Genomic DNA, 15070 nt, shown 5'->3' with positions numbered 1-15070 from the left:
CCCCCAATCTCGTCGCCCCTCCCCCCATCACCCCCCTTACCCAGCCCAGCCCCCTCACCCCTTACCCAAACCCCCGACCATCCCCCTGATCTCCCCCCAATTTTTTTTTAAAATTTTTTTTAAAGGTTTTAATTATTTTAAGAAATTTTTTTATTCAAAAGTTTTTAAAAATATTATTATTTTTTAAATTTAGAGAAAAAGATGAAAATACCCTATGTCACGTCAGCAGATAACGGTTTATTTGACAGAAAAACTAACGGAAGTACTATTTTGACACAAAATGAAAGTTGAGGTACTTTTTTACAAGTTTTCAAAGTTGAGGTACTAAATTGAAAATAGCATATAAAGTTGAGGTACTAAATTGTAATTTGCTCTTAAAAAAATGATACAAAATTATATTCGTGTTAAATTGTAATTGGTTTGTAAAGATAAATAAATGGCTCCTTATAGACAAGGAGTAAAATTTCGGTTTCGAGGAAATTTTCGATGGAAATTTCGTCGGAAATTTTCGCGGAAATTTCGATTAAAATTTCGATTTCGATAAAATTGGACAAAAATGACGAAAATTGCTATCAAAATATGGAAATTTTGAATGAAACTTGACCATATATTTATTTAACATATTATCTACTACATTGATAACAAAACATTGAAAAAATCAAATAATATAGTAGATTTCATGTGATATGTGATGAATATAATGCACGCTGGAGACAATACTGTTAAAAAAATACTTCACTAATTAATAATTATATAATAAAATTACACGAATAAATCACTAATGTGGCAACGGAAAGTAGCAAACATACTCAAAGAGACTTGGAAATTGTCTTCGATAGTTAAATTAAGCCGAATTGGGTTAAAATAGAACCAATCCGATGGCAGCAGCGACGATAATAGTTTACCTAAAATTTCAATTTTACAAATTATCGAAATTGGAAAACCAAACAGTAAGGAAATGAAACTTCATGATAAGGAGATAAATTTTTTTTTTCATAATTTATGTTTACAACTAAACGAAACACTAAAATGACCAAATCAAACTCCAAATAAAATCTCAAACTTTTTTTTTCTTTCCAATTGCCTAAAAACTCCAAATCTCAATCTACCTTAAAAAAAAAATTTCTGTCTTTTTTTTTTTCCTTTTTTTTTTCTTTTTTTTTTTTTCCTTTTCCTTTTTTTTTTCTTTTTTTTTTCTTTCTTTTTCTTTTCTCTTTTTTTTTTTCATTTTCCTTTCTTTTCTCTTTTTTTTTTCTTTCCTTTTCCTCTTCTTCCCACCATCCCACGTGACTTCCTCTTTTTTTGTTCCTTTCCTTTTCCTCTTCTTCCTCCAGGGGCCTTTGTCTTCTTCCTCCAGGGCCTTCGTCTTCTTCCTGTTCCAATGGGCAGTGGCTTACTCTTTTTTTTTTCTCCAGTTTTTCTTTTCTTCTCCCTTCATAATCTCTCTCTTCCCTCTCCATCCTCCCTTCCTAATCTCTTTCTTCCCTCTCCCTCCCCGGATCTCTTCTCTCCCTCCCTGGATTTCTTCTCCCTCCGACGACGGCGCGGCTCTGCAACTCCGATCTCTTCTCTCCCTCCGGCGACGGTGCTTTCCTCCCCTCTCCCTCCGGTCTCTCCCTCCCCCCTCTCTCTCCGGCCTCTACATCGAAAATTTCGCCGAAATTTCGAGAATTTCGGCGAAATTTCGGCAAAATTTTTCGAAATTTATCGAAATTTATTTGGTATGATGTTAAAATTTCCATACCCCTTAAAAAAGAAATTTCGCCGAAAATTTCGAAATTTTACTCCTTGCTTATAGATAAGGAGTCAATCATTTTTTTTTTTGGCAATGTGTTAGTGAATTGTTTTATATATGGATTCGTGTAAAGTAACAATTAACTATGACATTTTATTTGTTAGATTCAAGCAATCTTATTCTATCGTGTTAAAATTGACACTATTAATTTGAAGAGAAAGATAGCCGACATAAAAAGTTATTTATACCACATCAACTACCCATGTTACATGGAAGTTTTTTTCTTATTTGAGACACCGTCCGATTAACTTCTAGAATCTTTAATGAGTAATGCTATCCACCTTCTCTAATCTACCTTCTCCACCGATCTTCTCTTTTATTATTTTTATTACACAATATTAATTTATAATCGAAATCGTTCAATTTTTAAATCAAACTATGAAGATTGTCTTTGTAAAAAATCAACTAAATCGAAAATCGTTTGGTTATATAACTGTGATAAAATAAATAGACGATTCTGGTAACAATTTGGTTCACCGTTTGTTTATTTGATTACGATTACATAACCAAACGATTTCCGATTAAGTTAATTTTTTGCAAAAATTATAATCAAATAATTATCCAAAAAATAAATGATTTTGATCATAAAAATACATTTCAAAATGAGAATTTTTAAAAAAAAATTGGTAAAAAAGGTGAATAGCATTCCCCATCTTTAATTTAATTGATTTCTTTTCTTAAAAAAAAAAAAAACAAAAAAAACAAAAGCTGGCTGCCTCCATTGGTCTGGCACTTAGATAAAGGCAAAAACCCAAATTAATTAATGGGAAAAGTTGATGAAAGCTTATAATTATTGCGACAAGTGAATGATTAATGAAGATCTTGTGCAAGGTGCAAGTGACACCTAATGGCTAACCACAAGCTAGGCACTAGCTGGTTGCCAAAAGTTGGAGCCAGGTGTTGTGACTTAAGATATAAGGACCATACTTTATAGGGTGTCATCATATATATATGCTTATGCACTAGAAAATCAAATAATTAAGAAGAGCTCGTGTTTCATGTTTTCCTAATACATTCTTAACCCAACGAATTAACAAATTCTCTTTCCCTTGCTTTGCAACACGTACAGATTCCAATACCCTTCAACTTTTATTCTGGTTTTTATAATTCATCTTTGCTATACCCTCTTTGGTGTTTAATTAATTAGCTGTTTCTGAAGTCCATATTTTGTGGAAAACTTCATATATATATATATATATATATATATATATATATACACGATGATTCACTTACTAGAGGTTGACAATTTTGACTTATATGTGGAAAGTTAACAATTTTTATTTTTTAGATCGAATAACATCTCTTATGTACTTGATTAATTCTGCTCTAATATCAATATTTTCGATTCTAAAATCTCATATGCTATCTCTTCGACCACCGACCTTAACTATAATATCAACATTCTCGATTCTAATATTGATATTTTTAATATTCTTGATTTTGTAGTTAATTAAGTCATTTTATAGTCTAAAACAGTTAAAATTGTTAATTTCTTAAAATATAGGTGGAAATTATAAATGACATATGCAATCATTAAAATAGATCGATTTTTCAAATTTTGTAAGTATTTGGTGTTTGTGCAAAGGATGTAGCACATGGTACCCACAACCAGCCGATCAACCTTTTGTGAGAACATAAGACATTAAGACTCGCCAAAATGGGTGGGTTGGTGGGGGAAGATTAAGCAAAATGGGTTCGTATTCCCCATTTATCTATAAAGAAATTCTACAAAGGAAGATACGCAAAAAGATCTTTGAAAGCTTCATTGTGCCGAGGAAAATATGCACATTGTCTACCATTCTAGAAGTATAACACAGTGCCTTATATTTTTGTGGATTATGGCCAGATTTCATAATAAGCACGAAATAGTCTATTATATAAAGAGCTAGCCTTCACAGTTCACATGAACGGATGAACCCCAATACTAACTTAGTAATGCCAAAATAAAGTTTTGGATACCAACTAATATGATACTATGATAGTGCATTTTATTTATTCTTATTTGAGTTTATAACTTTATAGTCTTATTTATTTTAGTAACTAAAATATCATTATGTTATCTATCAAATCAATTTGATTGACTAAAATTTCAGAAAACTTTTGGCCCCTTTAGCATCAATATTATTAGAGCACGTCATTAAAATTTTCTCAAATTTTAACTACCAAATGTTGTGACAAATCACAATATTTTAATTGTTAAAAATAAATGAGACTCAAAATAAATTTAGATAAGAATAAATAAACTATTGTCACAGATTCAAAATTTGGGATTTGGTTTGACATTATGGATATATACTAATAATACATATATGTCCTTATATATATTTTAATTGCACTTTTTACATCTTATAAGTCAACAAGTCCTCTCTCTCCGTGTTCCTTCCAATTGTTTGACATTTGAATTGAAAATAAGGACCTAACTTTTGGCTCTACTTTTCATGACCCAAATTTGGTTATTTATTGCTATATGTAGAGTTGTAGACCACTCCACTAAGCTTAACTGCATGTAAGCCTTACTATAAAAACCCATCTCCATGGTCACCCTTGAAGCAATCAAATCAGCCCATCTCCCTCTAAACCGCTTTCTATAGCAACCCTCTCATTCTTTCACCATGAAGTTGACACATTGTTTCTTCATATCTATTCTCCTCTTGACTCTTGTTCTAAGCATTCAAGCAAAGCCCAATACAGAGGATCAAGAAGATGATCATCATCATCAAGAACTAGAATCAACCATTAATGAATATTCTTTGGACTCTCCTATAAACGACACCCAAGTACTACATGGTCGTGTTCTCTCCGTAAAGAAGTTACATTTACGCAGGCTGCGTTTGACGTGTAACAAGTTCCCAAGGATGTGTCGTATGAAGGGAAGCCCACGGCCTTTCTGCTCCAAGAAGAAGTGTGTTAATGTGTTGACAGACAGGCTTTACTGTGGGAGGTGTGGGAAGAAGTGCAAGTACAATGAGATATGCTGCAAAGGAAAATGTGTAAATCCGTCTTTCAATAGGAGCCATTGTGGTGGGTGCAACAATAGGTGCAAAGTTGGGGGTTTTTGTGCATTTGGCCTATGCAACTATGCGTAGTCTCAAATTTTTGTTTTTGTATTTTTCTTCTAATTTTCTTGTATACTAATTCACATTCTTAAAATTTTATTCAACTGCAAGGAAAAAGCAAGAGATTAATTTTTTTAGTTCTATTTTTTGAAGAAACGTACTGTTAGTTATTTATACAAACCATCGATCCCTTAATTTACATTATGTCACATGAAAAAACAAGATCAAATAGTCAGAATCTGTGATAGCTCTAGTTTTATAAAATGTGTCGCATTGTTAAATATTGGCAAAATTATTTTCAATGCCAACTAACAATTTTCATAACAAATATATAACCATCATCATCAACAAAAACACATCCTATATATGCTTAGGGTGCATTGAGGTTTTTCCTGGTGTGGAATTTAAATGCGGAATATGAAAGAGTTTTCATATACTCACCAATATTCTAAAGTTAGGTGCTTGAATGCTCACACACATTTTGCATTAATTCCGCGTTAGAGAAGCCTAAAGGGCATATCTGTGTGCTTTTTTTTTTTCTTTGCAGTTTGTTCTTATTCCTAGCATAGTTGATTACATGGTGTAAAATTGTGGTTTTAGATTTTAGGATTTTTGCTCAACATCTTCTCCGCATCCCACACTCTGCTGCTCAGCATAACAGAACTCGATTATCAAAAGGTCAAAATATCTCTAGCCCAAATTATATGATCAATTTATTACAAACAACTAGAAAGTTACGATCAGAAGCTTATAATTAACGAAAACTTTTGGCAGGAATGATCAAAGATGTACACATGCCATGAAGTAAATTGATTATTGTCCAATATAATAGAGTGAATTAGATGCCTTAGCCGAGCGTGCTCTAGAATATTGGACGAGAATAGGGGATTTTACATTTTGTATCACACGGCCAAAATGGAGAAGTGCACATGTCTTATATTTTCAAATAGACACGTGCATCAATATATTAATTGTATTCTTTTTAGTTCACAAGGAGTAGACACCTGGAGCATTTGATGAAGCAGAGAGATGCTTTAACCAGCACTCGTATCTCACTTTATATGCATTAAAATCTGGAAGACTAAAATATATATATATTCTCTCAATGCTTTCTTGTCCCTTCCAATTTGTTATCTATTTGAGTTTAGGAATAATGAGCACTTCTACTAGCTAGTACATATATGTTATGGAGGTTTTCTTTTTGGTTTGTTTAGTATATAGCCGTTGAATTTGGACCATTCCACTAAGACAGGCATTCTAGCTTGTCAACCCTGCTTTCAAGCTCCCTATAAAAACCCCCCCACCCCCAAAAATCAATCATCCTCCTTAATTGCTCAAAATAGATAAAAGAGCACCAAATTACTCCTAATTTTAACAGGCCATATATCCATTTTGTCGATCATATATTGTAGCCTTTACTTGTTTCGAGCTGTTGTATAAATTGGTCTGCAAACTGTTCTACATCACAGACGAGAGCACAAACACGGAAAATGAAGGTGGTCAAGATGTTCTTAGTGATGATTGTTTTTAAGGTTCTAGTCCTTAGCATTGCTGCATTACCATACCAACAACAAAATGATATCGATAACCATGATAAGTTACCTGTGACCCAAGAAAGTACTGTTGAAGGGGTTGTGACCCAAGAAAGTAGTGATGAAGTGCATAAATTCTGCGATTGACTTGCAACAAATTTGGTAGACTTTGCCAAGCAAAGGGTAGCCCAGGACCAGATTGCTGCAAGAAGAAGTGTGTTGATGTGTTGAAGGATCGCCTCAACTGTGGGAGGTGTGGGAAGCAATGCAGGTACAATCAAATATGCTGCGGTGGCAAATGTGTGAACCCCTCATTCAATGGGAGGCATTGTGGTGGATGTAACAACAACTGCGGCAATGGGAGGTTTTGTGCTTTTGGACTCTGCAATTATGCTTAGGAAAAAGAAACCATATTAATTTATTCAAACTCAAATTCTTTTAATTGTAAACTAAAGGCAAATTAAATTAATTAGTTTAATTACCATGATCTGGTTGATCATAATTCATAATTCCTTAAACATTGCCTCTCCACCATTGCCAAATAGTTTTGGATTGAATACTCTAATTCTATCAGTGCTTGCATCTTTAGGTGAAATATGGAAAGAGGCCATATACTTTTGGTGGAAAAGAAAAGTTATTTATGTGGGCAGGCGTTTTGGGAGACCAGGCCATCGCGTGCTTATATATAAGCGACTTTCCAGGGAAGGGCTATGGCCGGCGCGCCCTTTGCTTCAACCGGAGTGTATGAAGAGAACAACTCGATCTTTACTTTTTTTTTGTTCGATCTCTTAGATAATCCCAAATTGAGGAAATCAATGACCACCGAAAGCTGGCTCTTACTGGTTTCATTTGCTTATCACTTATCAAATTATTAATTAACAAATAGCCTATTAAAGTAGGAGAGCTTACAGATCGATGTCACACTTTTGAATATTGTGCACCACTTTTAAAATTCTTGCTTACTTCTGAATTAATGCATCTATATATAAAGTTTGTTTTGAGAGTGCACAAACCGAGCATTTCCCTCCTATTAATATATATATATATATATATCACGTACTTTTGGATCTATTAGAGACCCTATATATATATGTTAGGAATTTGGAAGTTCATGCATTTCAATTTTCAACCATCACATTAGAAAAAATTCGGATTTGATTTTTGAATTCATTTTTTTTACAACTAGCTATTGATTTAATGGTATTTTTCTTTACTTCCTTGAAATTAATTTTAAATTAAATTCCCCTCCCTCAAATAAAAGAAAAACCTCAATGCAAAATAATAGAAAATATTAGTTTATATTTGATGGCTGGCACAATATTTATAATGACTATAATACATATGTCTTGCTTTCTAATTAAGGTTGGAGATATGGCCTGGCCTTAAAGCAACCATCCACCATTATCTCATATCTCTCCTCCTTAATTAAATGAGTTTTATATTAGCCATGCATGAACCCCTAGTAAAGTAAATAGCTAAATTAATCCTCATGACATGCATGGGGGAGAAATTAGGGAAGAAGAGTGGTACATTTCTTAGGGCCATGCATGTTGGATATTGACTTTTTTTAGAAAAAAATTATGTTAATTAAGAGAAAAAAAGAAAAGAAATGGGCGTACACCAAAGTAATCCACCATTATATATAGTCATTAATATCAATTTCATATTAATTGATTGAACAAACTTTACTTTACAACCATTTCCATGTGACCTTGTAGACTATCTTAACACTGTCTAACAAAAAATGTGTAAGTATCAATTAATAATAAGTCATTGATTAATACAAACAAATCACGTACGTACTTACTCATAAAGTTCTTAAATAAAAACAATAACACATTACATTTAGAGAATCAAGCACTCGAGGACTGTATAAAATTAAAAATGAACTATATATTAAATTGAGAATTAAACCACCGATTTTTTTTTTCTTATTGTGGTTTTTTTTATTGCATTATGAATAAAATTACGAACCTCATAAGACGAGTACTGACAATCCCTTAAAAGTAATATTGAAGCCGCCCTTTTTAAGCGTAGTCGCAGAGACCGTACACGCAATACTGGCCAACCTTGCAGCGGTGGTTGCAGCCACCGCAATGCCTCTTGTCGTAGTCGGTGTCCACGCACTGCCCTCTGCAGCATTCCTGCGTGTACTTGCACTTCTTCTTGCACGCGCCGCAGTTGTGCTTGTCCTCCGACAAGTCCATGCACTTGTTGTTGCAGCACGTAGTGTTCTTGCCGCCGCCCTCCGCCGCGGGCACGGAAGCGCATTTATCGTTGTCCTTGTGGCAATGGTCGGCCGCTCTAGGGTTTTTTGTCTCGGCCAGAAAACGACTCACCCTTTGGGAAGGTAAAACCAGATTGTTGTCCTTCATGGGCTGCTGCTCTTGATTAGGCCACGTGTCTTCTTCTTCTTGATCGTGGGTACCGACCCTTTTGACGGTGACCAGAGTGATGGACAAAGCCATGGTTATTGCTAGCAGCAGTATGATCTTGATGGCTGCCATGGCTTTGTCCCTCTCTATGTGTTTGTGGGTCTTTGTGTTTGTGAGCTAGAGAGAGGTTATTGTGTGTTTGGAGGGTGTGTTTGATTTGGAGGGTTGGGTGGGGAAGACTTGGGGTTTATAGTAGGGAGGGGTTGACGCGGGAAAGGTGGTAAAAGCTGGTGTGGTTCCTTTGGGATGTGCTGCAAATTGAGTGTGGTCGAATTCTAGGACCTAGCTAGGGCACGATATATACTCCCTAAAGAAACTTCATTGATTTGGGCACTACTATACTCAACCCCCTTCGCATTCAAAGGGCACCCTTGGGTTTTAAGGACCATATATATATGCTACATGCGTTGCATGTATGAAAATTTTAGAGCTCACTACGTTTTTTGGATTATATATATTACACATGATATAAACAGTTGATATGCTAGCTAATTAACCATAATAATTGATATAACAAGAAAAGAAAACTCTATAAAATAACTCATTTTAATGAGATGCTTACATTTTTTACTCTAATTTTTTGTTAGGAAGATGGTCAAAATTAAATCTTAAAATGTTCAAATGTTTATGGGAACTTAGAGTCGATAAGATTGAGATTAGAGTCAAGTTGGTTAAGTATAAATATTTGTATGACAGGTATTTCAAGGTATGACGATTAATTCAATCTTTAAATACTCAAATCCAACTAAGAGTCGAGATTATTAACTTTTCAAAATATAAGTCAAAATTGTTTGACTTAAAACATGTCATTTTATGAATATTCATATATAATAAGTAAACATATATTAACCCCTATATAATGTATCAACTAATATGATAGGAAAATAGTCTTAACATCATTTGTGCATGCTAATTACTAATTACTACTTACTACTAAAGTCAAACCAATGAAAGTCAAAGGATAGTTTTGACAATTCACTAACCTTGATGTCTTATGAGGATGGGGTGCCCCAAAGATGAGAATCCAATGGTGCCATGAATAACCGAACTGAAGAAATTTAGGCATGCTGTAAGGGGAAGCAAAGGGATATATACTTGGGGATTAATGAAATGTTATTAATTTATTACACAAGGAAGCAAACAGACGCTAAACATTATATATGATATGTGACGTGTTATTCTAAACAATACTTTAACTCTTATTAAGTAGGCTCTGTGTACAGCTTATTAATCAAACATGTAAATGCAATTATGCAAGCAAACTAGCCCTCTACTATTACACGTTTATTGACTAATACGTAATGGTGCCAAATATAACGGTGCCGTACCGAATGAATGACCACCACGTTTCCTGATCGTTTAAGGCTCCTTAATTTGACACGATTTTTCATGTATTTTATTCTATTTTTGTTGGATTCATGTATTTAATGATTGCATGTGGTGGCCAAAAAAAAAAATTGATTGCATGTGGAATATTCCTATATATAGCTTGTAAATCGGCTGAGGAATATTGAGCTAATCCCCAAGACCATTTTTTTACCTTGCAAAACCCATGTGAGGATCAACTGGACTAGTTAATTTAGTCCCATTAATTAATTTGTTTAATCTTTTTCTTTTTAAGGCTCTCAAATGGTTATGTTTTTTTTTCTTTTTCTTTTTGTGGGTTTTACAAGACATGTTGTCATGAGCAATTACAATGACACCAACAAGTACTCAATCAATTACGTACCATGCAATTCCTTTAATTTCATAACTATGTTTACTTTATCATTGAAACAAACTTGAGCCCAACTATGCAATATTGATTGATTATAATATATTTTTTTGTTTAAACTCAAAAACAATATGATAATAACATATTAACATATTAGACTATCAATAAAATTAAGAAAAAGAAAACTCTCTCTAGCTAGCTACATATATGTATCATATATAATTGCATGAGTATGAATATATATATATATATATATATTAACCCACACACTGCTCTAGAACTCAACCTTATGATGGGATATGGCCAGTAACTTGCATTAATTGTAGAACAACGTAACATATATAGCTTAAAATACATGCTGATATCTTAGCTTAAAAAAATAAATTAATTAAAAGATAATAATTTGAAATTTTTATGAAATGCTATTTTGGGAAAGCATTAATAGTATGATCGACTGCAGTTCTCTATGAGATCGAAAGGATATATATATTGAGCCATTGAGGTCAACTCTTAATTTCTGCGCATTCCACCACTTTTAATCTTATTGGTTGTTACGCTTTTGGGAGGTCAAGATCAGTCTTCTTCTAGCTAGACGTACAGGGAATATAATTAATAGTGTAATTGACCAATAATAATGCATATCTAAAATCTTAATTAATATATCACTTCAAATCCAGATTTAATATTAATTTTCATGATCTGTGAGGATTGAGCAAATCCCATTTAGTTGTGCTACAAAGTTGGTTATGTAACTTATGTGCATATATGGTATAGCCTACATAGTCATCGATCAGTAGTACAATTTGATAATGCTTTACGCAGCAAAAAAAAATTTGTTGAAATTCTTCTAATTAAATTGTTGTGGAAGCTAAATTGTACAATACCATATGATCATGAACCACACATGTATATATTTATTAATTCTTCTTACCAGCACGAATAATACATTCGTATTCGAATAAAAAAAAAAAAGCCCTTTCATTTGTTGGAGAGCAGATTTGGTACCAGTTTTTGGTACAGGCTGGTACCAGGCTTTGATCAAAGATTCAAAGCCATTGATCTTGGAGGAGAGAGAGAGAGAGTAGAGAGAGAAAGCTAAGATCAAAGGCTTTGATCAAAGTCTGGTACCAGCCTGGTACCAAAAACAGGTACCAAATCTGCTCTCCATTTGTTGTTCTTTAGGCTGACATATATATTTTTTATTAGTCCAAACATTATAATTAGTAGTACTTGTGTCTCGTGCACCAAACATGAGAGTTGGCCAACCGTGCGTTTCCATCGATCACAGGCCGGCTAACTGGATTGGGTTCAAGCAACTCAGGCCCATGTTATGACCCACTTGAAACTTGTTAGGTCCATGTGGTATCTCAGAACAACTTTGGTTGCTGGATGAATATTATCCACATACAAATATAAAGAAGGAAAATATTTGGGTCACCTTGGGGGTATCCCAAGGTCACCTCTTTCCCCAAAATAACAATTTTAGTAATGTCGGCATATGATCGGAACCGTTCACTTTTTAGATCACCTATTATAGATCATCTCTTCAAAAAATCAAATCAATCGAAAATCGTTTGGTTATATAACTGTTGTCAATTAAGTAGAAAAAATTAATAGTTTTCAATTAAAGAATGATTTTTTGACCAAACCGTTGATTTTTCTATTTAATCAACAACAGTTATATAATCAAACGATTTCCGATTGAGTTGATTTTTTGCAGAGATGATCTATAATAGGTGATCTAAAAAATGAACGGTTTCGATCATGCACCGGCATTACCAAAATTATTATTTTGGGGGGAGGGGTGACCTTGAAGTACCCCCAAGGGGTGACCCAAGTAGTGTCCTATAAAGAATAGACGATAATACAAAGAATGGTTATATTCACACCCATTGTCTTATTTTTCCACCTACTTTATTTTTATACCTCTCATTAAATTTGAAAAAAATATTAAAAGACTCTTCACATCCTCTCATTATTCCTATAAAACTCTTTGATATACCAACTCAAACACTCACTTAATAAACACTCTTTTCACCAGTCTTAATTAGATTATGTATTAACTAATTAATTAGTGAATAGTATTAATTCTGGAACAAAGATCAGCAGTAGGATTGATATGCGATATTCCCTATTATAGCTATAAGTAAGAAACAATGATCGGAAAGGATCATATGATATCGTCTCGGTTCAAGAATTAATACTCATTATTACTTGGAGGATGCAATTTAATTGGCGGATGAATTTAGCATTAAAGGTGGATGAAATTCTAGAACCACCATTAATTGCATTACGGGTGGATGAATTTAGCAATACGGGGTACGTGGATACAATTCAACTCTTGGTTTAGGTAATCTTTCAATTGAAGATAATCCATTGAACTCTCTCCATTTACCGGTCTCAAAAGAAAGCAACTTCACCCGTAATTTGAATAAATCATTCACCTATACTCTTTCACGGTACTTCCATCCAAGAGTTCAACTCACGTGGTTGTCCTAAAAAAAAAAAAAATTGAAAGCATGATCACATAGGTGGATTCTCTCCAACGTCAATTTGATTGTCCATCACCTAAAAATAATATAATCAAAGAAATAATAATATAAGAAAAGAAGAGAAAAAGATTTTAAGAATTATGAAGTATAGGTTGTTGTAAGGAGGTAGGTGAGTAAGGAGGGGTGGGTAGAGACTGTAGAGTAAATTTATTTTATTTTATTTTTTTAGTTAAGTTTTTAGAGATCATTTTACAAAAAAATAATTTGTCATTATTTTTTTTATTAAAATATAAGTGAAAAAATAAGACAAGGATAATATAACTACTCTATTATAAAAAGAAAAGAATAAGTCATTGAGAGACAAGGGCCATAAGGCCTAGTGAGGGAGTTGTCATGCAAACAGTAGGTAGCTAATAAGTAAAGGCGTAAAGGCATCAACAAATAAGGTTGCTTAAAATATTTGTGTGGAGGCAAACAATACCGAAGAGTACATGCTAGCTATGTGCTACAAACATAAGTTATTAAATTTCATATTTATGTATCAACCGAATTTTTTTTATTAGAACATCTTTGTATGTCTTATGAAATTTATACTTGAACCACCACAATGTGAGAATATTAATGTGTTTGCTATATCAAAAGAGTGATGCCCTTGTATGTTTAATTAGGTTACCCAAACTAAACCCTAAACATACAATTCTCATCGTTGCAAAACCTCCCAATCATGTGGGAAAATGTGTATACAAATTACTATGAAAAAAAAATTTGTCAAACTTTATCATATTTTATTTTTGATGAATAAAATCTATCATATTTAAGTCTACAATTATAAGAAAATTTATCACTTAACTATATGAAATATGCAATAATCATCGGACTTGGATCCTCTGCCAGACTGTTTGGTACCAGACTGGTACCAGACTTCTAATCTAAGCCTTTCAATTTGTTTTAATGGTTGAGATCTTCCCACATCTTAATTTTTATATTTTCATCCAAATAATATTAAAACATTAGGCAAAAAAAAAAAAAAACTCATTAGTCCACTGCCCAGTGCATACCCCACCCCCGCCTACGCCTTCTTCCTCCCAATCACCCTAAAATGGCTACTATAAGATGGGGAAGAGACTGACCCAGATCATGGTGATACTCATAGGGGTTCCTCATCATCTTCTTCATAGCTGTATTGTACTCCTCCATTGCATTCTTGGAATTGGAGGCTCTGTTGCTTGTGGGGTTCTTTTCAATTCCACTCTCAAGCAACCCACAATAAACTCTGTTCAATTTGAAGGAGTTATTGGGCACCAGTAGACAATTGCAAGCAGATTTCTTTATCTTCTTCAAAAGCACATCGTTTTCAAGAGGAGCTATGAAGACTGAACTCAAACAATTGTTGCCAACACTTGCCATTTCTCCACTTCCTTCCTCGAAGCTCACGGAGAATCACCCTCCCCATCTCCTCCCCTTTCTTTCTCTCTACACTCTCTCTTCCCTCCACGGTCTTAGGTGCTGGATAATTTTCCAGCCCTTCCTCTCTCGCAGGTTGTCCTTTTCTCCACCAGAACACAACTCCATCTTCTTCTTCCTCTTGTAAGCCTCATCTATTTCTCTCCAAATTAATGGAAATTATTCCTTTGTAACCCCCACTTTCAACACAAGTTGAGATATACCCATTTTGAAGATGAGAAAAGTTTTGGCTGAAGCAGAAAAGATACCCAAATTGGGGCAAACTTGGGCTAGAAAATTATCCAGCACCTAAGATCGTGGAGGGAAGAGAGAGTGTAGAGAGAAAGAAAGGGGAGGAGATGGGGAGGGTGATTGGGAGGAAGAAGGCGTGAGGCGGGGGTGGGGTATGCACTGGGCAGTGGACTAATGAGTTTTTTTTTTTTTTTTCCTAATGTTTTAATATTATTTGGATGAAAATATAAAAATTAAGATGTGGGAAGATCTCAACCATTAAAACAAATTGAAGGGCTTAGATTAGAAGTCTGGTACCAGTCTTGTACCAAACAGACTGGTAGAGGATCCAAGTCCATAATCATCAGAGAT

The 15070-nt window shown here is 33.9% G+C and overlaps 2 protein-coding genes across 2 annotated transcripts; one reads left to right on the top strand and one right to left on the bottom strand.

Annotated features, from left to right (window-relative positions):
- The first annotated feature begins 4407 nt into the window (after positions 1-4407).
- LOC147298336 (uncharacterized) lies at positions 4408-6781 on the top strand. The gene is made up of 2 exons (XM_086249461.1): positions 4408-4846; positions 6582-6781. The coding sequence occupies exons 1-2, from the start codon at positions 4408-4410 to the stop codon at positions 6779-6781; spliced, it is 639 nt and encodes a 212-aa protein (XP_086105587.1).
- Positions 6782-8410: 1629 nt separating this feature from the next.
- LOC147298335 (stigma-specific STIG1-like protein 1) lies at positions 8411-8890 on the bottom strand. The gene has a single exon (XM_086229901.1). It carries the CDS (start codon positions 8888-8890, stop codon positions 8411-8413), a length of 480 nt encoding a protein of 159 aa, XP_086086027.1.
- Between the last annotated feature and the right edge of the window lie 6180 nt (positions 8891-15070).

This window comes from Dryas octopetala, chromosome 1 (assembly GCF_963921425.1).
Source record: "Dryas octopetala chromosome 1, drDryOcto1.1, whole genome shotgun sequence".
In the NCBI taxonomy this organism is placed as follows: Eukaryota; Viridiplantae; Streptophyta; class Magnoliopsida; order Rosales; family Rosaceae; genus Dryas; species Dryas octopetala.
The sequence above is the reverse complement of the archived record's forward strand: the minus strand, read 5'-3'. Positions and strand labels throughout refer to the sequence as shown.

Coding starts and splice junctions, on each gene's coding strand:
- LOC147298336 (XM_086249461.1), top strand. CDS start 4,408: ATGAAGTTGACACATTGTTTCTTCATATCTATTCTCCTCTTGACTCTT. Junction 4,847..6,581: donor CAATAGGTGCAAAGTTGGGG/GTTTTTGTGCAT, acceptor GCCCAGGACCAG/ATTGCTGCAAGAAGAAGTGT.
- LOC147298335 (XM_086229901.1), bottom strand. CDS start 8,890: ATGGCAGCCATCAAGATCATACTGCTGCTAGCAATAACCATGGCTTTG.